Below are 24,708 nucleotides of genomic sequence, written 5' to 3' on the forward strand. Positions count from 1 at the left end.
ATTTTGCTAGCATACATATTAAATACCTCCTAATTTCCACTAGGTAAGAAGTGAAAGGGGTTTCATCACTGATGTGCGTTCCATATGATTATGACCGCAGCTTTATATCTTTGTTAAAGGTACTTGAAGATGCAAAATCACCTGCAAGTGGTCACGAACCCTCACAAACAATTTGGCAGTGTCTATCAAACAGGCACATCACCCTTTGACACGCCATGCACACATCTGTGTGCAAAGTGAAGTCTCAGCTTTTTTTTAGAGTAGGCTACACCCAGCAGCGACCTCTACGTTTGAGGTGAACTTCGCATTCTTCATCGTGCCAATAAGCTTTTTTTTACGCAATACAGCAAACGCAGAAAACCGTATTTTATGAAACAGTGAGCAGAGTAGCACGTCGTCCACCATTTTGTGCAGACAGACAACCTTTGTCCGTTAAGTTCCGAGGCCGAGTCTATTAAAAAAAATGCGTTAAACATTGAAATCATTTGTGTAGCACCCCTTCGAAATAGTCTCCCTTGCAGTCAATACCCAGCTTCCAATGCTGATTGAGGTCTTGGAAACCGTTGGAAAACGCTTCTTCTGGCAGGGCTGTCAGCTCCTTTGTCCTGGTGTCTTGAATGGCCTCCACGCTCCCCATCCAACGACTTCTTAGGGCTCTCTTCACACGACGAAACAGGAAAAAATCGCATGGGGAGAGGTCAGGCGAGTATGGCGAATGGGGAAGTAGAGTAATGCTGTGCTTGGCGAGAAATTTTGTCAAGCTGAGAGCAGTGTGCGACCCTGCGTTATCATGGAGAAGGCTCCATTCATTGTCCAGATGCCTATAAGTCCGAGCGACGGCGTCGAAGTGCATCACGCATGTGTTGGAGCACGCGGATATAAAACTCCTGATTCACCGTCTGCCCTTGTGGGACGAACTCGTGGTGTGGAAAAAAGCTATCAGCATCGTCTTTGTTTTGGTCTTCTGTAACCACACCTTTCCTGACGCCGGAGTGCTTGTGGACCGCCATTCGGCGCTCTGCCTCTTTGTTTGAGGATCACATTGAAAACACAGTGTTTCGTCTTCAGCAATGACGCTGTTGACGAATGCAACATCCTTCTCTGCCTTGGAGAGTAAATCGGCGCTCACTGATGCCCGCGTGTCCTTCTGGTCCTGTGTGAGGGAGCACGGCACAAGTCTGGTTTTCAGCTTTCGTTTCCCCAAGTTCTCACGCAAAATTTGGTGGCATGTTGTCTTACGACTGTCGAGAGCATCTGATAGCATGCGGACTGTAATAGTGTGGTCTTGCTGTACGATCTCCCTGATCCGAGCCACGTTGTTTTCATTCCGTGAGGTTGAAGGGCGCCCCTGCCTTGTGTCGTCTTCCACAGACGTTCTCTCCGAAACGAACCTCTTGTGCCACTCGAAAACTCGCGCCCGCGATAATGTCTCGTTGCCATAAGCGTCACGAAGGAGCTCATACGTCTGTGTGGCTGTCTTGCCAATCTTTACACAGAATTTTATGTTTACACGCTGTTCGAGGTGGACGACAATCTCTCCACATTCACTCACAGTAGAATGTGCAGACGACTAGTGACGTATTTTTCTACATGTAGTGCCATCTAGCAGCAGCCACAGCAATTAACATAAATAGCTCAGGTTAACCCGAAAAGATGGCGCTACACATATGCACCAACATTTGTGTTGGGGAATCATTTTTAGAGAAAAAAACAAATCAATCTCGAAGCTTTACGGGCAAAGGTTGTATTTTGCCCCCAGGAGTAACATCCATTTTTCTTTTTGCAATTTAAAGCATAATGTGCATTTTCGAAATTGAAATTATTTTCATGATCCTTCAAACATTTACTGTATAAGTTGTGGAATTTTGACATTTCCATTTTCATGAATTATGACACTTTGTATGAAATTTTGCAAATCCTTATAAAAACACACTGCTTGAATTTTGCTGCCAAAAACTAACAAACTGGCTTTCCAGTCATCTGCCGGGTATTGCCCGATAACGGAAAAGTGTGTGTCCAGTCAGTTGTAAGGCACGGCCCGACGCAACGTTTTGCCCGCCATTTCTGTACGAAAAAAGGAGCACAATCTGGTTGGAATTTTTGCAGCCTGCAGACCGGCTCTTTGGCTGATGCAAAAATATTTTTTGATGACGTGGTTTTGAGGGCCTCAATTGGCACCAAAAAATCGCAGCATGACTTTCAAGCCAACAGAAAGTTGGCCAATGACTCTGTAGAAACTGGAGATAACTTTAGTGACGAAGACAACTATGTGTCTCCTTCGACAAGGATTGCACTGTCTGCAGTGACAGAACGACAAAAGGAGGCAGAAGTGAGACTTTTTTTTTCAAGACATGTGAGAGGAAGCCTGACCTCCACCCAGGAGACTGCTTCAAGAGGTACCACACTCTAAAAAATTTCTGCTCAAGCCCTAGCGAAGCTAAAAAAAAAATGCTTTAAATAAGTGTTTATAACCAAATCATGACGTGGGACTCCCTTGCTTGTGCGAGGCGCTAGAACGCCCAAAAGAATGCTGACCAGTGTAGTAGTCACTGGGAAAAGTACACCTGACTGGAAAGGGTTAAGGCTGTTTAGACAAAACAAATTTCATTTCAAAGGAAACAAAAAATGAAACATCAAAGGGATAACTTGCCTTACGTAACAAACCAGACAATAATAAGGTCACAGAGCAGGCAGCAATAGGCGAAGCACACTCTTTGCAAAGTAACACAACAAAACTTGTGGCGCTAATTGTCGTCCCAAAAGGCACTTACCGAGCGGAGTGATACCGTAAAACTCGGCTTCATGACGCAGAATGCTCATGTCCAGGTCCCTGCAAGGCATAGCCAGCTAGAATGCCGGTGCAACAACACAGCTGCCTGCCAACATCAATAGCATTGGCAGCACATCCGCTAGGCAGAAAAGGTATGCAAATACTGAACTTTTATAATAGGACTATGGTGAAAAAATGTCTTTGAGTATCAAATCGAATACCTGTTAAGTATGACAAAAAATGTACCAGAAAAAGACAAACAGGCCGCTTTATTTTTCCAAAAAAGTGACTGGTCTTTGCAGTTGCAGTAAACAAGACCGACTCAGCACCATAAAAAAAAAACTAGCAAACAGATTAGCATGGCTAACCATAGAGTATTGTGCAGTAGCAATAATTACAGTGGCCACTTAAGTTCCTTACATGCTAAAGGCATTTGACCTAAACGGATCATTGGCCTAAGGACTTATGATCTAAAACCCTTTACTACAAAGGTCTTTTGTCCTAAATGCCTTTACCCTGAAGGCATTTACCTTGAAGGACTTCACACAGGTGCACCCTTCACCCAGAAGGCCCGTCAGGTGCATACCTCCGGGTGTACACACTTGGCAGGTTGCTCACAACACGGTGGACAGGTGAACAGGCTTCAGAGATGTATATATGTATGCCCGAAATCAGAAAATGGGCCTAGTAATGCTACTGTACTAAAACAGTGTGCATAGATATGTATACGACTTGAACTGAGGGGATGACAGGATACAAGTTGTAATTTGGTCATTCAAAAAGAGTAACAAAATTAAATCTATGAAATGAGTGACACTTGACTGCCCACTAAAAATGACATAAGGAAAGTAAAAGGTCATTAATTCAGATTTATTTCAAGGAACCAGAAGAAATGCCTGGATTACTCGAAGACAGATTTATAAAATTTCTAAAATTTATAAAATTGCCAGCGTTACAATGGACCCCGTTCCCAAACACGACGACGAACTTCTCGCAAAAGCTCCGGCTTGCATTTCAGTGACCTCAGCCCCACAGAGCATGCGATGCTTTTGAGAGAGTACGGTTAGGTTAGGCACCGGTGGGTCATTTCCCTCTTCCGCCGTGAGCAGCCGTTGCAAATTAAATATCATAACCCCAGTGTGGGGAGTCGCGAGGGGCCAGGACAAGGTCGGCGCGTCATGCCCATCAGAGGCTGGCCGGGGCTTTGGGGCGAACGGACTGTGATTCCTTGAACGGCGGGCCGCGGTTGCACGGTGCAGCAGGCGGCATCGAGGTCTCCCACAGTTGCAAGGGCCAGGTTATTTATTTATTTTTTGCCACAAAAAACAAATGGGTGCTCAAGGGCGCTCGCGTTTAAAGTTGGCGGCTTGAAAGTAAAGCCAACGCACGACGCTTCAACGGCTTTCGCGCGTTTCCGGAGGTACAGGGTCCACTAGATCGGGCTCTCTCGCCAACTTGCATGTACCTTCAGATGTGTACTGTGAATGGATTAATTTAGCTGAGAGCCCGAAAGGAACAGCTCCGCCCAACTGCCGAAGCTATTGAATGACGTAACAACGCGCGCCTCGCCGCGGAGCCGAATCGGCCTAGCCAGGCCGGCGGCGGCTGGCGCACTCGGCGCGAAATAGAGACATGCTCCAAGTCTCCGCCAGTGCGGTCAGAACGCGCCGAAGCCGCCGAACGCGTCGGCGATCAAGCACAGTTCGAGAATAGAGGGTCTCGCTTTGGCCGACGTGACGTTGCCGTGCAGCCTGCGCGCGCGTTACGCCGGAGTATAAACGCGCCTTAACAGAGCCTGTGCTTAACAGTTAACTAACGTATTCGTGGCGGCATCTATAGGAGCCACTGAAACCCCCCCGTCTACTCATTGAATAAAAAAAAAAAAACCTGTGCCGAGGCTCGGAATCGAACCAGGGCCTTTGGCGTTTGAGGCGGAGGCGCTACGGAGGCTCAAAATTTAATCAAGAATAAAGACGCATTTAGTGAATGCACTCTTCCAATACAGAAGTCTCCGTGCTTTCACTACGTATATCTTGGCCTAACAGAGCTAGGCCATCAGCAATTTTTCTTAACTCCCTTGTGCCTTGTCTCCCGTCCCTAATAAACGATTTCCATTAAGTATTTTGAAGTTGACTGGCAGAGCCGGGAATGTTTCACTGGGTGAGCGTGCGAAGACACAAGTGCTCTTTATACTGCGAACTGCCTTGTACGATCACCGACCATCGTGCCATCATAGGTTTTCATCGACCGTGGCGATCATGACTAGCCTTAACAGGCTCCTTCAAAGGTTAACTAGCGCTTGAAGTGGCACTTGGAGTTCCTCTGCTGTTCGGTGCTTGCAAATCGAGGCGCGCCAAAAACAAAACCGCGGGCCACACAAAGCCCACAGACGCGAAGCGCCATAACAAATCGAAACTCTCCTAGCCGCCTGTGGCACCGCCAAGCATCGGTTTTCTTTGCTTCCAACATTCAGACTGTCCTTTGTCTGTCTTCCTTGTGTGATAAAAGTGCACTACCAGTTTTAAAACAAAACTTACTTCAATATTGAACCGCGCAACCTTCCTTTGTCAGCCTCAGAGATTCGCGGCATCCATGTAGGACGGAAAATTCCCAGCACTTTCTCTACAAACCCACTGCGGGGGGGGGCCAAAGAGGACCCCCTGCACGCACCCCTTTAATTCGTACCAATTTTTTTTTTACACATGGCAAGGATTTTTCGTCATATTTGTCATGAGCGCTGAAGTCATAAACGTTGCTAGCCCTCAGATACATATCAACAACACAAATAAAAACTAAACAGACAGTTTAGCATGGCTAAGCACGTAATATTGTGTACTAGCACTAGTTACAGAGGGCACTTAAAGTCCTTGTGCTAAAGGCATTTCACTGAAAACCATTTGACCTAAAGGCTTTTACCAGAAATGCCTTTGACCTAAAGACCTTTACCCTGACGTAATGTACCTCCAAGGCCTTCACCCTGGTGTACCCTTCACCCAGGTGAGGGCTGCCAGGTGTACACACCTGGCAGGTTGCCCACAACCAGGTGGGCAGGTGCACTGCCTGCCACAAAGCAGGCTTCAGGGAGGTAGGTAGTACGAGCAAAATCGGAAAATTTGTTTGTGCCCCACGCATAAAGCTTACGTATTGAGGTAAATTTTCGAAGTTTCACAAAGATATTGCCGTGGTCTGGCCACGCATGATGCAAAACCAGAATCGATGGCGAGGAGATCAAAGGAGCGTAAGCCGCTTTTTGGTTCGTGGCACTTTCCTCTAGTGACGACAGATGGTTCAACCACTGCCCTTTGGCAAAAACTCTGCGTTGGTGGCTTTCACTCCCTCTATCTCATACAGGGCGATTCTGGTTTCGTACAATGTGCAGCCGATTGATGTAGGTATCATTGTCAAATTTGGTACGAGAGAAAAGTTACCTCAATATGCAAGCTTTCTGCACGGTTGCACTGCAATAAGCCTGTGGTTGAGGTGGGAGAATCTTCCAAAGCTGCTACAATGAAGTTGCAGAACACTGTATTTGGCCAAAAGAAGTAATCATCTTGCAAATTTTCGGCCACCAGTTGCAACACAGCGCACTTTGTATTTGCTGCCCAGCGCATCCTTGTCATCAAACAGTTTGGACAGCCTCCTGGAGCACACACCTCAGGTCAATGTCCTTGGTCCGCATGAAGTTGAGGATCACTGAGAACAGCTTGGGATCCCGGTCTATGAAGATCTGAAGGAGAAGCAGGCACTTGTTTTTACTTTTAAATCTGCACATAAGGACGCACATACAAAATGGCTTCTTTTTTTTGTGCATACTGGTTACACCACGCTATGAATTATCAGTGCAAATTAGGGGTTAATAAGGAATCTTCAGGTGGTTTCATAGTGCTTATAAACGCCCATTTTATTTCATCCCTTAAAGCCCATTTACCATAAACGAACATGTCCAAGGTGAAGGCTGTCGTAATGAAACTTGAGAGATCCCTGGCCCTGTTTACGCATTTGTGGCCTGGTGTCACATACTACATAGAAGTATAAAATACAGGTGGCAGATTGCACTGAAATGAATATATAACATTTTTTTCATCATCACAGTTCACTAAAGGAAATGCCACTTTGCCACGATGATTACGTGATGGTCTGTGTAACTGAGACAAGTTCCTATGGTGGCAATGTTTGCACATCCATACCGGCTTAGAGTTCTCAAACAAGGAAGGCGCCATTGTAGTTGAGTATATTTTGTTGAAAATTCACTGCATTAATCAATGAGTTATTTCTGATGTTAGAATGTACTAATGCCCATTTTTGTCTACCGTGTCTAAAAGAATGATAATTTAGCTCTTGATTAATTTTTGAAGGGACTTTGAAGGTCAAATACCTACAAGACTTTCTATGATTACCAGTTATTCATAAAAAAAAAGGCCTGTGCTAAAATTGGCCTATCTCAAAGAATAAAACAAAATGCTTTTTGTGCCAATTTAATGGTAGGAGCCAGTTCTTTTGTGAAATTGACTCAATTGGCACATATTTATTCCAGTCCTTCTGCGGAAATAATGTGAACAATGGACTTTCTTCTTTAGTCAAAGGAATGTCCCAGGTAAAAAATTAAGGCTTTTTGTGCCAATTTATTTCAGTCCAAAGTAAAAAATAAAGGCTTTTGCGCCAATTTATTTCATCTTTACAAAAAGACTATTTTTTACCTTGGACATTTCTTTGACTAAAGAAGTAAGTCTACCGTTCACATAATTTCCACAGAAGGACTGGAATAAATATGTGCCAACTGAGTTAATTCCACAAAAGAACTACCTCAAGCCCTGTGCAAAGGAACCTTACTCCTTCAAGCTTTGAACTCAGTGTGTCAAATTCGTGAGATTCCAATTGCACTCTATGTACTCATTCCTACATGAATTTCAATGTCAACATATTCCCAGAGCCCAGTTCTTTCTGACCACTGAGAGGAAGTAAGGGGGGAGGGGGACAAATGTGTGACTTCCAGCCAGCGTTCAACGACTCCTTGCCTCTCCTTTTGTGAGGAATAAAGCAAAAAGAACAGCAAGAAATTTTTTGGAAAAAACTGCTTACTTACTTCCCCTGGGCAGTTGAAGATTGCCTCTATCAAACCCAGAGGCTTTAAATGCTTTTTTCTGGTGAACAGTTTGTCGATTTCTGGCGCTGAACACTTTTGAACACTCCCAGCTTACACTCATTTCCAGCACAATGTCTGCTGCATCAAGTTTTCAGAGTCCAATATGTTTTGTTGAAATAAAATTACTCAGAGCCTGGCAAGCACACAAACATCGAGGGAACTGGATTCAACTGCCTTCACTCACACAAACTCTCACCTACAAATGGTAGTCGAGTGTCAGACTGTGTGGCTAGCCACAAATCAATTTCAACCATGCTGGAAGCACACCAAAAATCACTCACTGCGCCAGTCTCATCCCGATGGCTTGATATCCGCCCACTCAGCATGCTGAAACAAAAAAAAAATTGAGAGAACTTAAGGTCTGCCTTCAAAGGTATGACACGACAGCGTGAATGGTTCCCGTCAGTGGTTCCTCTTGCCCATGCAGCAGACACGGATACTGTTTCCATATTGCGTGAAAGGCCACAAGACATACAACCAAGCCATATGAACAACCCTGCGTGGCCTAGGGCTGGTGCGCCTGACCCATAATGTAAGGGTTCGGGGTTCAACTTCAGACTAATTGCCCGAGGCTTCTTTTCAGCGTAGATACTTATATGTCCTAGTGAGGTTGGGTCATGTGGTGACCTTCTAGTTTTAATCCCTTTTTACTACACAGCTCCATGCACAATGTCACGACCTTCTCGACCAGTCCGGTTTTTCTGCACACACTGGCGACAACGCCAACTAGGCCGGCTTCTCCACTGAATGGAACCCATACCACTGTCGTGTTAAAAAAGAAGATTTAGCAAATGGCCAGCCCACACATCATCCAATGATGTAGTTCTGCTGCTACAAGTGCTTGACTTGGCCATAGTTAGTGACATAAAGAAGGTGGGGAGATGCACCAAATAAGAATTTTTATTTCTGAACTGCTACTTTTTTTCCCTGCAGCCTAGCAGCATTCATTTCTTTATAACGATCCATTCAGTGCATAAATATCTCAGACAGATTTAACTCCTCTGAAAAAGAGATAAAAAATAAAAATGTAAGGAAAGTACCAAATTCATTCCCGTATGATGATTACCAGTGCAAAATCCCACCTAAAATTTGAAGGTAACCGTGAACTACTGGCTGATGAGTGCTTGTCACATGGCCTGAAAATCCACAACGGGCCCATGGTGGAGTGAGCCCTTGCATGTTCCGATGACTATCATTAAATTTAAGATGGCGGCCAAAAGGTTTGGAGGGGGGGCCTTGTACCATGCTTATGGTTTATGGATGTTTAACGTCCCAAAGCGACTCAGGCTATGAGGGATGCCATAGTGAAACACACAACCATGGCCAAAATTCTTGAGCTCCGATCGAAGCGTAACCTTCTCGACAATTACCTTGCGAACTTCTTCCACCCTATAGCACACTGAGCTTGGGGGGAGGGGACCACTTCCACAACTTGAAATACAGCACCCATAGCCATTATGTTTCTGCCTCCTATCTTTAACACTGTAATGCCTAGCATATCAAATGCGATACAGCGTAAAAATTGAATAATTTTTAGTCTTTAGCACATTTGATATGCTGAGCATTACAACAGAACAGGCCAGAATTAGTGGTCGTAATGCTACACTGATAGGGAATGAAGAAGTTTTGATTTTGCTACCAATTTACTGTATGCACCTGGGTATTATCGACCTTCGGAATTTAACATAATTACCTAAATTAATTAAGCTCTAATCACTTTTTTCTTGATAAACCTTCCACTGTAATGAAGGGATGTCACAGTGGTAAAATCCTGGAAATTCGTTAACTTTTACTCAATGCTGCAATGACACGTTTGCGATGACGTACATACCGACTCTCACTGCTTAAAAAAAAACCCAAGCTTGGATTCGTCTGACAAGGTCCCTCTTTTCCATTGCTCACCTGTCTACCTCATGTGTTCCTTTGCCCACTTCATCCTGGCATCTGATTCTTCCAATTCATATGTGGCGTTCAGGCTGACCTCTCGCATTTAGCCCAGCAGAACTCAGATGAGCTCGCAGTTCATGGAGCCACTATGGAAGCAGATACCTGGCCCAATTCCTTAAAATTTTCAGTGGCAGACAGTCATAGTGGCTTTGTTTTTTTCATTCAAGCCCCAATTCATAGAAAAAGCCATTTGTCATTCAGGTCCTCTGGTTAGCACGTGTTTGCCACCTGACTGTGATGACATCACAAGGCCAAGTGACCTAGGTAGCATGTGGGCTGCCTGCTTTTCTGCTCACAATGCTGCTTTTGCCACCAGATTTTCTGCAGAGCAGGAGCCATGACTGATATGCATGCACAGAACAACTGTTACAAACATTGTGTCATGCATCTACTATTCTTCATCCATACCATGTAAACACACACAACACACAGAATACACTTGATATAGATATACCACTTTAACCACATAGCAATATCACGAAAAACAAAGCATAACCGCAATGCTAAACAATGGCCACAGAGTGCTAGTGCACCTAATTCACATTTGGCCTAACAATGCAAATTCACCGTCATTTCTTGCACGTGTCAACAATGGCAACAGTGAGTCCATCAACAAAACTGTTGACAACTTATTTGGTCAATCTGGTGCGTCCAGATGAAGACAGAATAACCATGCCTGAGGCCGAATCCACGAGATGGTTTGCTTTGGAACTGATTCGCTTCCCCGCTGATTGCCGTGCCGCCATGCGCAATTGGTCGCATGTCGTCACCGCCGGCGTGACGACATCTCGTGGAGGCGGGACCGGGGTTTTCATACACCTCACACGAGCTGTCAATCAAGTGAAAGCGAACCAGCGCGCCGGCCATCCGTGGAACCGAGACACTGGTGTTCGCTTCAATGTAAATGTGGTTCCTCCGTTTGCCTCCTTGATGTGTGCACTGTTGAGTGATCGTTACCGGCGGCCGAACATATATGTGAGGACCCTCCGACATGCCTGATGATAGTTTTAGGCGGCATATCATGCTTTCGAAGGAATTAGCATGCCAGCGATCCGCTGAACTAGAGGACCAACTCAGGCCGTGATGATGAGAAAGAAATATCATCCGTGCGCTTCGGTTTTTTGTGACCCCAGTCTACCGAGTGGACGCTAGCAGGAGGACATTGGGCACAGAGCTGGCTTATACCTGTGATACATGCAGAAATTGACAGAAGGTGCTGTTGAGGATCTGCTTGCGCCTCTCTTAGTATCACCACGCGTGCTTGCTGAGTGAGGAACGGCTAAGAGAGCGCTGTCATTCAGCTCTGCATCATCATGAACGGTTTGTCGTGGCACGCATTATAGGTTTTCTTCAAGAACTTTCGCTGTTCCACTGCGGTGATAGCAAGAGTGCACATCGTTCTACTTATCAGTGGTCTCTTGCCAGAGCCGCGCCTTCTTGGTCAGTTGGTTGAGTCAAAATGAAGCCTTTATTATGCAACGCTGCTGCTTTTCTCTGAGCCATACTCCCTTTCTTTGCCAAGTTAAACATGAGACAAGGTAGGCACCCTGCGTTTGCGTGGTTGTAAATGAGCTCCCGTTTTCTTGGAGTAAACTTTACCTGGATCAGTTGTGTTAACATTAGTCTCAGAAGTACGTAAAAAAAGGAATGCCGCACGCTTGCAGCCAAAACTAGCATTTTTTATTACCATGAGGATAAGTTTCACTCGCTAGCTGATAGAGGTATATATTGTCACCGAGAAACGATTGACGTACGCAGGGCTCGTTTACTTACATGTGCAAGACGCTGTTGGAATGTGCAAGGCAGCATGGCTCAAGGCTTGCCAACTGCCAGGTAACACAGTTTAGCCGCGATATGGCGTCACTATAGGGGTCAGTAGTGTGGCATTACTCCCCCTCTTCGAAAGACACTGACTCAGTGCGGCAGTAATGGGAGGCAGGACAACAACGGTAGTCGCATGTGTCTGGCGTACGGTGAAGACACGCGCGAGGGTCTAGCTGGCGTGGTACGGCTTCATCCGGGCGACGTGGGCAACTTCGGAGGTCGACCGTCTAGAAGAGCGAACGGTTCCCTGGGGAAGAACTTTGTAGGTGATTTCACTGAGCTGGTGGAGCACCTCGTAGGGGCCAAAGCATCTGCGTAGAAGCTTCTCAGAGCGTCCCCGCATGCGGATTGGGCTCCACACCCAGACTTGTTCGCCGGGAAGGTAACGTACATTTCGGTGGCGGAGGTTGTATCGCTGAGCGTCGTGAACTTGCTGGTGGTGGATGTGCTGTCGAGCGAGTTGGCGGGCGGCCTCAGCGCAACGAACAAATTGGGCAGCACCCATAACAGAGGGGGGTAGCGCTAGCTGAAAGCAGCACTGCATCCAGCATGGTTGTGGCTTCGCGACCATGCACTAAACGAAATGGAGTGAAGCGTGTCGTTTCCTGGACTGCAGTATTATAGGAAAATGTGACATAAGGGAGTATGGCGTCCCAGTTCCAGTGGTCCACATCGACATACATGGAAATCATGTCGGCGATCGTCTTGAGCCGTTCGGTGAGGCCGTTGGTTTGAGAGTGGTAAGCGGTTGTCTTGCAGTGACTGGTGCCGCTCAGGCACATAACCTCCTGCGTAAGGGCTGAGGTGAACGCTGTTCCCCTGCCAGTTAAAACAATGGTGGGTGCACCGTGACGAAGCACAATGTTTTGGCTAAAAAAGTTCGCAATTTCGTCAGCGGTACCACGGGGAAGGGGTTTAGTTTCACAGTATCGGCTGAGGTAGCTGGTGGCGACCACAATGTAGCGGTTACCCAGTGAGGACTCCGGAAATGGGCCGAGTAAGTCCACGCCGACTTGATGGAAGGGGACCTGAGGCGGATCAATAGGATGCAGTAGGCCGGCTGGCTTAGTCGGCGGCGTCTTGCGACACTGCCACTCGCGGCAAGTGCTTACGTAATGCTTCACAACTGCAGCAACACTGGGCCAGTAGTACTTTTGCCTTATTCGTGCCGAAGTTCGACAAAAACCCAGGTGACCAGAAGATGGGTCATCATGGCACGCCTGCAGGACTTCGTGAAGAGCCATAGGCATGATGAGCAGATAAACAGCATCGCGTAAACAGAATGACGACAGTCCGCGTGAGAACATTCGTGGGGGAGCCTGAGTGCTTCCTTCCAGATACTCAATGAGGGCCGTAGCTCACTGTCGTCTCTTTGGTGTTGAATCAGAACAAACGTAGAGATGGCGCCAAGAAGAACTGAATCGTCGTCGGGGTCAGCTCGGGGGTCCTCAATAAGAGCACGAGACAAACAGTCGGCATCACTGTGCTTCCTACCAGACTTGTAGACGATGGTGACATCGAATTCCTGAAGTCGAAGGCTCCAGCGCGCAAGCCGTCCCGAGGGATCTTTGAGGTTCACCAGCCAACACAGCGAGTGGTGGTCACTGAGGACCCTGAAAGGGCGGCCATATAAGTACGGGCGAAATTTGGTCACTGCCCACACAATGGCCAGGCATTCTTTTTCGGTGGTGGAATAGTTTGCCTCAGATCGTGACAAGGTGTGGCTCGCGTATGCGATTACGCGTTCGAGACCATCCTGCCACTACACAAGGACCGCACCGAGGCCGATGTTGCTGGCATCTGTGTGAAGTTCAGTGGCTGCTGACTCGTCGAAGTGTCCAAAGATGGGCGTACTTTGGAGACGAGTTCGGAGGTCTTCCAAGGCCTTCTGTTGCTCCAGACCCCAGAAGAACGGTTCTGAATCTTTCGTGAGGCGGGTGAGGAGCTTAGCGATCTGGGTAAAGTCCTGCACAAAATGCCGATAATAGACGCAGAGACCCAGAAAGCGGCGCACGCTTCGCTTATCGGTGGGCACAGGAAAAGCAGCCACGGCGGCTGTCTTATCGGGGTCGGGGCTAACCCCTTTAGCACTCACGATGTGGCCCAGAAACTTCAACTCTTCGAAAGCGAAGTGACACTTTTCGGGTTTCAGGGAAAGACCGGCCGACCGAATTGCTTCGAACGCAGCGCGCAGGAGTCTCAGGTGCTCTTCGAACGTATCAGAGAAGATGAGAACGTCATCCAAGTACATGAGACAGGACTGCCATTTCAGATCGGCAAGAACGGTATCAATCATCCGCTGGAAGGTTGCAGGAGCCGAGCACAGGCCGAAAAGGAGCACCCGGAATTCGTACAGACCATCCGGTGTAATAAAGGCGGTCTTTTCCCGGTCACGTTTGTCCACCTCGATTTGCCATTAGCCGCTGCGTAAATCTAGCGATGAGAAGTACTTGGCATGGCGCAGCCAATCCAGGGAGTTATCAATGCGCGGCAGAGGATAAACATCCTTTTTTTGTGACTTTCTTTAAACGTTGGTAATCAACGCAGAACCGTAGGGTTCCATCTTTCTTTACCACCAGAACAACAGGCGACGCCCATGGACTTGTCGATCCTGGAGCATTTCTTGAACTTGGCGATGAATGGCATCACGCTCCTTCGAAGAGATCCGGTAAGGAGGCTGCCATAACGGCCGCTGGTTGGCGTCGACTATAATTAGTTGCTTTGTGAGCGGTGTCTGCCTAACCTTAGAGGTTGAGGCGAAGCAGTCACAGAAAGACTGGATAACGTTTCGAGGCAGCGCTTCTGATTAGACGGGAGGTTCGGGTTCACGTCAGTTTTTATGGAAGCGGTCGGTGCCTCCACAGATACCGAGGCTTCAGAAAAAGCGTGCTGTTCCGCAAAATTCGCTGAGTTCTTCGAAATACGCAATAATTGTTCTCCCAGGCAAACACTGAGGTTCACAGCCAAAATTGGTTACCAAGAGCTCGGTTCGGCCATTGTTCAGCTCAACAATTCCGCGAGCAACACAGACTTGCCGACCAAGGAGAAGCGACATGTTGGTTTCAGCGATGCCACGAGTTCCAGTGATGTTGTCGCAACCTACGGTAACAAACATGCTAGCTCTTACGGGATTAAAACATGGTCGTCAAAGACGCGTAACTTAGTCCCCTGTGGCTTGGGATCGCCGTCAACAGGGGGTTGAGCGGAAAATGACACGACCAGCTCCTGAAGGTTGATGACAGCACCGTACTCCCGAAGGAAATCCAAACCAAGTATCAGGTCTTTGGAGCACTCAGGCAGCACAGCAAAGCAACCAGAGAAAGTAGCACCGTGGATCTGGATTCGTGATATGCAGATGCCAATTGGCGTAACCACATGGCCGCCGGCGGTGTGGATATGTGGTCCAGACCAAGGGGTCAGAACATTTCTGAGGGCCGTGGCTAACCGACTGCTCATTACTGAAAAATCAGCGCCGGTATCCACAAGTGCGGTCCCATCGCGATTATCAGCGATTACTGAGATTTCGGCAGACACCAGTCGGTCACAGCACGTCGTTGTCATTGAGGTCGTCGGGTGAGGTTGTCGTCGGTCGGATTGTAGCCGTGAATCGTCGGGTGGAGGCTCTTGACTTGATCCAACAAAGGCGGCCCTACCCCCTGGAGACGCCGTCTTCAGTTTTCCCGATGTGGGGACGCGCCTCTGAGCTGGCTAGAAAAAGACGGCCGGCTTGGCGAAGAAAACCACCTTGGGGATGGCGACCGGGACTGGCGTCGCCACAAGGCCGTTGGCTGCACGTTATCGGACAGATACTGATCGATGTCCCGTGGCCGTTCTCCGTAGCGTGGTCGAGGTGCGTCAGGTGAAAACCCCTTAAGGCCATTCTGCGCTGGGGCAGTGGCAGAGGATGTGGCCGGGCTCCCCAGAGTGGTAGCAGAGCGGCCCAATGTTTGGCGTACGCCAAACGCACGCTTTGCTCATGGTGGACTGGGGCTCCTGCGGTACGACGGGTACAGCTGCAGTTGGGTGCCGCAGTGAAGGCACAGGAGTGACGGGAAAAAAGGCTTGTCTCACTAGCTCAGGACAACTTTGTAGTGCTTGACTGTATGTCATCACATAAGGCGCCAGCTGTGGAGCTGGAGCTGGTGGTGACTGAACAGCTCGCCGGACTTCATCTCTGACCACGTCCGGTATGGCAGCGACGCTGGCCTGTGGAGCTTCGAAGAGAAGTTTCTCGAGTTCTTCGCGCACCTGGCTTCTCACAAGCTCTTGAAGCTCCTCAGTGGGTAGCGACGTGGGCGTGCAGTGGTGAGCGACTGCTACACTAGCCTAACGGCCGTAGTGCACGCCCCGTTCTTGCGGAGAACGCTTCATGCTTGTTGCCTCCTTGGCAACGTCGGCCACCATTCTTGGCGGGTCACGTGCCAGTCTGGCAAACCATTGCTCTTTGACGCCGCGCATTAAGTGGTGTACCTTCTTGTCCTTGGGCATAATAGGGTCGGCGTGACTGAAGAGTCGCGTCATGTCCTCGATGAACATGGCAACGCTCTCGTTCGGCTGCTGAAACCACGATTGCAAGGCGATTTCAGCCTTCTCCTTTCGTTTGCTGGTGTTGAACGTGGCTAAAAGCTTTCGGCGAAAGATCTCCCAGTTAGTGAAGGAAGATTCGTAGTTCTCATATTACGTCTTGGCCGAGTCCTGTAATGTGAAGTACACGTTCCGCAATTTGCGCTCGCCGTCCCACTCGTTGAAGCCCGCCACACAGTCAAAGCTGGCCGACCAGTCTTCGACGTCCTCAAACCTCTCTCCGTGGAATGATGGGGGTGACCGAGGTGTGTGAAGGACGAACGGCGGGGCATTCCCAGAAAGCTGACTTGTCTGGCTAGCCGTAGTGGACAACAAGGCCCTTGCTAATCTTGTGAGTTGGCCGAACTCGGGTTGTAGGACTCGCAGGCGGTGGCTCGCCTTGCCGACTGGTGTTGTAGCCACGCGTTGAGAGCTGACGTCAAAGGTGTCCTCGAGGTCAGCGTACATGGATTGTTACCCAGCACTTCCACTAAATATGTCACCGAGAAACGGTTGACGTACGCAGGGCTCGTTTATTTGTACGTGCAACGCGCAAGGCAGCAGGCAGCTCGAGAGATGAAGACAAGGAGGTATCAAGCCCCGAGATGGCTCAAGGCTTGCCAACTGCCAGGTAATACAGTTTAGCCGCAATACGGCGCCATTATAGGAGTCAGTAGTATGGCAATATCATCAGTTAAACGTCCCAAAGCTACTCAGGCTATGAGGGACATTGTAGTGGAGGGCTCTGGATAATTTTGACCACCTGTGGTTCTTTAGCGTGCAGTGACATTACAAAGTATGCGGGTATCTGTCATTCCACTTCCATTGAAACGTGACTGCCGCGGTCGGATCGAACCCATGCATTTCGGGTCGGCAGCCGAGCACCATAACCACTGTGCCATCATGGCGGCTAAGTAGCGAAGTTGGCAGCCAGTCATCTGTAGTGGACAGCAAGACGCAATTCGTGGATGCTACATGAACTGCAATGGCGCATTACTTTGGGTTGGGTGCTGTCTCCTGCTAGTCTGTATTATCTTTCATTAGGTCCAGTGTAAATATTCTGTGATATTCCTAGTAATACTTAGTCCATGCGTGTCTTCCTCCCGCTTCTGTTTACGAGGACTGTTTTTTCTGCATGCATGTTCACCAACTAGTCCAACTTTCAATTCAATTCAATTCAATTTATTCAACATCTTGAGGATGTTGGGTGCGTCGACAAAAAGCCAGAGAGAAGGCTTGACAGGGGTCGACGCACCCTACAATGACTTGACAGCAGCATCAGGATGGTATACAGGGTGTCATATATGTTAATCACAGGATCATAACATGAATATGAAAATAAAATAAAACGGCAAGTAAGCATACAGGAAAGAAAATACAAATAATAAGTAAAACTCTCAGTTGGTAATAAGTACAACTCTCACGGTACCTAAGTGCACACAAATTTAGATGCCTTATTTAATGAGGACGGAAGTGCCATTCTCTCGCGAACACACCAAAAAAGGTCGCGTGATCGCCGCTTGGCCTGCGGTTTCCCCTTGGTACCCAACAAGGCTCGTCCCACCCATGTCTACGTCAAAAATACGTAGCGGCAAAGTGAACTGGTTCCAAAGCGAACTGTTTCGTGGATTCGGCCCCTGGTCTGAGTCAATATCAGTTCAAAACTTCCAAAACCACCAACAGGACTCTACTGTGAGCTACATGAAGCTGTTGCTACTTCATCCCACAGAGGTGGCCGCAAAAAAGTCACATTTGAGCGGTCTCTTAACTTATGTGCTCCTCGCACTGTGCCCATTGCTCATAAAAATATGCAGTGACACATATAATTGCACAATGTGTCAATGGGAAATGACAGGCAGTTAATAATATTTCAGAAAAGATGAAAACTAATGGCAGTGGAAAATGGCTATGAAAGAAAGAAGGTGAAAACTAATTGAAACAAAACAGTTACACCCCCAGAAATAACACAATGTTTGTTACAGTCGTCGTGTGCATGCACATCAGTCACGACTTCTGTTCTGCAGAAGATCCGACGGCATAAGCACTGCTGTGAGCAGAAAAGCAGGTGGCCCACCTGTTACCTAGGTCACATGACCTTGTGATGTCATCACAGCCTGCCCACAGCGGGAAACACCTGTTAACTGCGTAGTAACCATGTAACCGGATGCAAGCTAAACGGGGCGACCTATATTTGTACATACACCTGGGCAGGTTGCCCGTAACCTGAAAGGCAGGTTGCTACCTGTCAACCGCAGAAGGTAGGCCACCTGCCAGAAGGTTTCCGGAGGCTTAAGCGTTAGCGCACTAAAACACCGCCCACAAAGCATGAGAACAGAAAGTAAACAACAGGATTCCGGCAGCAGTCAAGAGATGCAGAGGATTTGGCTTCACTGCAATGCATGGATGCCAAGTGATTGCGAGTGGTCTATGTAAAACAAACCCATAACCCTGCCAATGTGTAGGGAGCCCATACAGCAACTCAAGTTTTGATATCCAACACTGCCCATTCTGAGCCAGCAAAGTAAGAGTCGGAGAGACCACCAAACTGAGCACACATAATTAAATCATGTATGTGTGAGGCTCCTGCACTGTCAAGCAACAAAGATTCCCAACAACACCGCAAAATATAGCTAAGCAACAGTAAATTAAAGTGACCGGAACAGCCTTCCCCCGAGAAACTAGTCATCGTACACCTATCATCAATTCTCAATCACATTACAATTCTTCGTTCACAATGACAATTTTTTACTACAACTGCAACAGCCAGCAGAAGAATGTCCTATCTCAACATTGCAAATAACATAACACCTCATGTACCTTTTTTTTCCTTCAGAACAATTGCACCAAGATAGGCACTGCACTCTCCCATCCTGATTTTGCAATCATGTTTAAGCCCTGGTGGCACTCCAAGTACCGCTTGATCTGCAAGAACAGGGCTGGAGAGGACACTGTGAACAGGCATGAATTCTTGAAGGGTTCTGGGATTTTCGACAGTTGGTAAGTAATGGGGTGAGTTGTCTCTCAACTTAAAAGACACCCCCATACCTTGGCAACAATTTTTACTCCCCATCAAACTGACGCAGCAGTTGCTGCAGAAGAACCGGGTTGCCATGTGCAAAGTGTTCTACAACAGGCAGTCGCTTCCTGCATAGGTCACAGCCTAAAATTGCCGCTCTTTCCGGATTGCAAAGCCTGGCCCTAACATGGATGTTGAACAGCCTTGCTGGAGACCTGCCTTCTTGCGGCAGAAGGATCAAATAACGTTGACTACACAGGGAAGAACAGCTGTACATCCATATGTGAAGCAACAAAATGCTTCTGGACTCCTCTTACGAGGAGGTACTGAGTGTGAAGTCTGTCCGTGAGGTGCTGGAATGCAACAGGAGCACTGTGCAAGTTTAACAGCAAGCGGTCAAACTGAAATGAACTGTTCAGCACAGGCAAAGGCAGTTTGTTCAGCCCAGCACGGCTTAGTGACACCTGCCAATAACCAGACCTCAAGAGCAACGTGGTAAAAAATTGAGCCTTGCAGCAAGTCAAAGGATCTGTACAGCAGTGGTAAAGGCAGAACATGGCATTTTATGACAGTGTTTCACTTAATATAATAATAAAAAAAACAAATAGTGCCTTGTCTCTTTGCCACCAGTAGCACACGTTAGCCAAGGAAATAATGATGCCCTACTGTAGCGTGTCGTTTAACTTTTGCTTGCATTTTCCACCTCTCTGAGGAGTTGTGAATGGTGGGACGATCACCTGTGCTGATCTGATGATGAACAAAATGTGTTGCTTCAAAGCCTCAGGCATGGACAGGACACAAGAGCGATATCGGCAGAGGAGCCCTTCAAGCAGTGCCAGTGTTTCGGGAACAAAGGTGGGGCTACGCTTCAATTGTGACCAGCCCAGATTTTTGCCTTGGCCCTTGACAGTCATTCTCTTGTAGGTGCAATGGAACATCCTGTGACAGGGCCAATGGATTGCCCACGCAATGTCCAAAGTTCAAGCACAGTTTCTGCCGTGGCCAGATTAACAAGCAAGGATATGTTTTTGTCGTGCCTCACACAAAAGGAGGCTGTGTGGACATAAAGGGCTTTGTGGCAAGAAGACAGAGGTTTTAGACACACAGCCTTGGTGGCCTGAGGCATGAAGCAGGCACACACCAGCAGCGAGATGGTTGCGAGCTCAGCAGTGCACACAAAAGCAAGAGGCCAAGTGCCTGAGACAAGGCCCAAGAGTTTGCACTGCATCACAAAAACCAGCACTTTACGAACTGCACATGGAGGGCATGAGGTAAAGTCAGCTTGCAAAAATCGACGTGCAAAAACCACGCAGGATAATGGCCTCTCTCAAGGAGCTCCAGCTACTCCCCCTTGTGACAACCATGGCTGCACTGTTCCAGTGAACTGCCCAAGCAGCTCACTCCACCAGACCCTAAGTAGCACTCGATTAGATCCATTCTGCACACCTTTTCAAAATGACACATTTTTTTACCACTGCCACCTCCTCACAAAACAGGTTTTAATCAAGGGCTTTGGACACCAAATTGGACACCTTCTTTCAAATGATGCGTTAGACATTCCGTCGATAAACTGGCATATGAAACCTACGTATGATCCAAGCTATAATCATCATCATGATCATCAGCCTTACTACACCCACTGCAGGGCAAAGGCCTCTCCCATGTCTCTCCAATTAACCCTATCCTTTGCCAGCTGCATCCACCCTTTGCCTGCAAACTTCTTAATCTCATCCGCCCACCTAACCTTCTGCCGCCCACTGCTACGCTTACTTTCTCTTGGAATCCACTCCGTTACCCTTAAGGACCAGCGGTTATCTTGCCTTCGCATTGCATGCCCTGCCCAAGCCCATTTCTTTCTCTTGATTTCGACTAGGATGTCATTAGCCCGTGTTTGTTCCCTCACCCACTCTGCCCGCTTCCGATCTCTTAACATTACACCTATAATTTTTCTTTCCATGGCTCGCTCCGTTGTCCTTAACTAAAGCTGAACTCTTTTCGTTAGCCTCCACGTTTCTGCCCCGTAGGTGAGTACCGGTAAGATTATGCTGTTGCACACTTTCCTCTTGAGGGAAATTGGTAAACTGCCACTCATGATCTGCGAGAATATGCCATATGTGCTCCACCCCATTCTTATCCTTCTAGTTATCTCACTCTCATGATCCGGATCAGCTGTCACTACCTGCCCTAAGTAGACGTATTCCGCCACAATTTCTAGGCTCTCGCTGCCAATTGTGAACTGTTGTTCCCTTGCTAGGCTGTTGAACATTACCTTGGTATTCTGCATGTTAATTTTTAGACCCATCGATCTGCTCTGCCTGTCTAACTCATTGATCATGATTTGCAGTTCACCTCCTGAGTGACTCAGCAAGGCAATGTCATCAGCAAATCGCAGATTATTTAGGTATTCTCCATTTATTCTTATTCCCAACTGTTCCCAATTCAGGCCTCGAAATACCTCCTGTAAACATGCGGTGAACAGCATTGGCGAGATCGTGTCTCCTTGCCTGACGCCCTTCCTTATTGGAATTTTATAGCTGACTTTATATTGCTGACTTCATGAATACCTTCCTCCGCAAACGAGAAAACAGAAAGTGGACCTGGAAGAGCCCCAATGGTGAGATTAAAAATGAAATCGACTTCATACTATGCGCTAAACCTGGCATCATTCAGGATGTGGCCGCCCTCGGAAAGGTGCGTTGTAGCGACCACAGAATGGTAAGGTCTAGAATTAGCTTAGACTTGAAGAGGGAACGGAAGAAGCTAGGGAAGAAGACCATTAACGAGTTAGCCGTAAGAGGGAAAGCACAGGAGTTTAGGATAGCACTGCAAAACAGATATTCGGCTTTAACTGAGGAAGATGATCTTGATGTTCATTCAATGCACGATAATCTGACATCAATAATTACGGACTGCGCAGTAGAAGTAGGCGGTAGGACAGTTCGAAAGGATACCGGGAAGCTCTCTCAGGTGACGAAAGATCTGATTAAGAAGCGCCAAAACATGAGGGCATCTAACCCTACCGATAGAATAGAACTAACGGAGCTATCAAAGTTAATAAATAAGCGCAAGGTAGCCGACATAAGTAAGTTTAATATGGAGAGAATTGAGCATGCTATAAAGAACGGAGGTAGCCTAAAAACAGTGAAGAGGAAACTAGGCATAGGTAAAAACCAGATGTATGCATTAAGAGACAAGCAGGGCAATGTCATTAGCAATATGGATAAGATAGTTAACGTAGCCGAAGAGTTCTACACAGACCTGTACAGTAGCCAATGTAATCAGAGCGTTAATGAGAAAGACAGCAGTGCACAGCAATGTGTCATCCCGCCAGTAACGAAAGATGAAGTAAAGAAAGCCTTAGAAGCAATCAAAAGGGGAAAAGCAGCTGGGGAGGATCAGGTAACAGCAGATCTGTTGAAGGATGGAGGGGACATCGTGCTAGAAAAACTAGCCACCCTGTATACGCAATGCCTTATGACCTCGACTGTACCAGAAGCTTGGAAGAATGCGAACATTATCTTAATTCATAAGAAGGGAGACGCCAAGGACTTGAAAAATTACAGGCCGATCAGCTTACTATCCGTTGCCTACAAAGTATTTACTAAGGTAATCGCTAATAGAGTCAGGGCAACGTTAGACTTATGATCAGGCAGGCTTTCGTAAAGGATATTCCACAATAGATCATATTCACACTATCAATCAGGTGATAGAGAAATGCGCAGAATATAACCAACCTCTATATATAGCTTTCATTGATTACAAGAAAGCATTCAACTCGGTGGAAACCTCAGCAGTCATACAGGCATTGCATAATCAGGGGGTAGAAGAGCCTTATGTCAAAATACTGGAAGATATATATAGCAACTACACAGCTACTATAGTCCTCCATAAAGTCAGCAACCAAGCTATAATACGCATGCACAATTAGGTGTCCACATCAGACTTACCTCATAAATTCTTTAGAATCTGTTCAGAACTGCGCTGCTCGCTTTATATCTTCAAAAGTGCGACTACAAAATCAGTACCAGTAGTATAAAATCATCACTCGATCTTCCCTTATTGGGAAGATTGGGAACTCTCAACGGGAACTGACAATGACATTATCTGAATATGCTAGACAAATCTGACACTTCAGGCCTGCCAGCACTGTATCCATTACTCACTAAAACATCGCTGGTGCGGAACAGAGACCAAATGGCATCACCTTGAACTCGAAGAACCCATCCGGAGTGATGAATGCGGTCTTCTCGCGATCTCTTTCATAGACCTTAATTTGCCAGTAACCGCTCTTGAGGTCTATCGATGAGAAATACTTGGCGTTGCAGAGCCGGTCCAGTGTCTCGTTGATGCAGCAGAGGGGGTAAACATCCTTCTTTGTTATGTTGTTCAAGCGGCGGTAATCAAAACAGAATCGAAGTGTGCCATCTTTCTTTCTCACTAGAACAACCAGTGCCGGCCATGGACTGCTTAAAGGCTGGATGACGTTGTCGCAAAGCATTTCTTCCACTTGGTCCTGGATGGCTTGTTCGCGCGGCGACACGTGGTAGGGGCCTTGAAGGAGAGGTCGGGCGTGCTGGTCAGTTATAATAGAGAGTTATAGCATATCGTTACCGTGCTTACGTTACCGTTTACCGTGTTACCGGACGCCGGATTTTCCGGTTACCGCGGCGCACGCCAGAAGACGTTTTAGCGAACCGTCTCTCCCGTAACAAGTTACCGTAGGGCTAAAACGAGTGATGATGATGGCAGATGCCCAGCTTTTAATGATAAAAAAATACGGATGCATTGCAATCATTTCTATGAAGTGAAATGCTACACTTTAAAAATCTTTTTCTCTGCATATAAAGACGTACCGACTACACTTCAGCTAACAGCCGGCCCAGCGGCTTTTCAAATGTGCCCGTGAAGCTAGACACCTTTGCCTACCCTGGCCAGTAGACAATTTCACTATGTAGACCTCAGTAAGCTTGCATACACAGCGCACGTTGCGTTGCGAGCGCTGTAAAAAAAAGCACAACTACGACACCTGTTCGCCGTGCCGCAACGTTGCTTCTTTATGTGTTTGGATGTGAACACTGTGGCGCCATCTAGTGGCAGTAAGTTAAAGCGCGGCAACACTGCGCCGGAGAAACTTTTTTATATTCTGAAATTGCTGATGAATATACAAAGAGAATTACCAGTATTTTTTTTTCGAGGAAAAAAATCATGAAAATATAGAAAAATGTTAAATCGAGCACAAAACTGAAGAGCTGCAGTGTAGTCGTTATTTGGCTATGTACACGACATATAGTCAGGCTTAACTGCTCAAAAATCAGCAAATAATCTCAAAAACATGGCCTAGTTGTTACTCAAACCTCAACATATGAGTGAGAGTTTGCAAATTAAAAGTGAATGCCTTCATGTATGGCGAGAAATGGCGCCGAACGCGGCGGCGGTGCTGTGTTT

General features: G+C 47.2%; 1 protein-coding gene across 4 annotated transcripts in view; it reads right to left on the reverse strand.

Moving 5' to 3' along the window:
- LOC144132309 (BTB/POZ domain-containing protein KCTD3) overlaps positions 1–24,708 on the reverse strand; it is a 175,348-nt gene that overhangs the window by 134,602 nt on the left and 16,038 nt on the right. For 2 of the 4 annotated variants that reach the window (XM_077664623.1, XM_077664626.1), the window contains 3 exons: positions 8,195–8,240; positions 6,424–6,497; positions 2,772–2,830 (listed from right to left, as the gene is read on the reverse strand). In XM_077664623.1, coding sequence (XP_077520749.1) covers positions 2,772–2,830; positions 6,424–6,497; positions 8,195–8,240 — 179 coding nt within the window. Of the gene's footprint in view, positions 1–2,771; positions 2,831–6,423; positions 6,498–8,194; positions 8,241–23,467; positions 23,637–24,708 lie in introns of those variants that run through there. The other 2 variants (XM_077664624.1, XM_077664627.1) reach the window with 2 other exon arrangements.

This window comes from Amblyomma americanum, chromosome 5, assembly GCF_052857255.1.
Source record: "Amblyomma americanum isolate KBUSLIRL-KWMA chromosome 5, ASM5285725v1, whole genome shotgun sequence".
Lineage (NCBI taxonomy): Eukaryota > Metazoa > Arthropoda > Arachnida > Ixodida > Ixodidae > Amblyomma > Amblyomma americanum.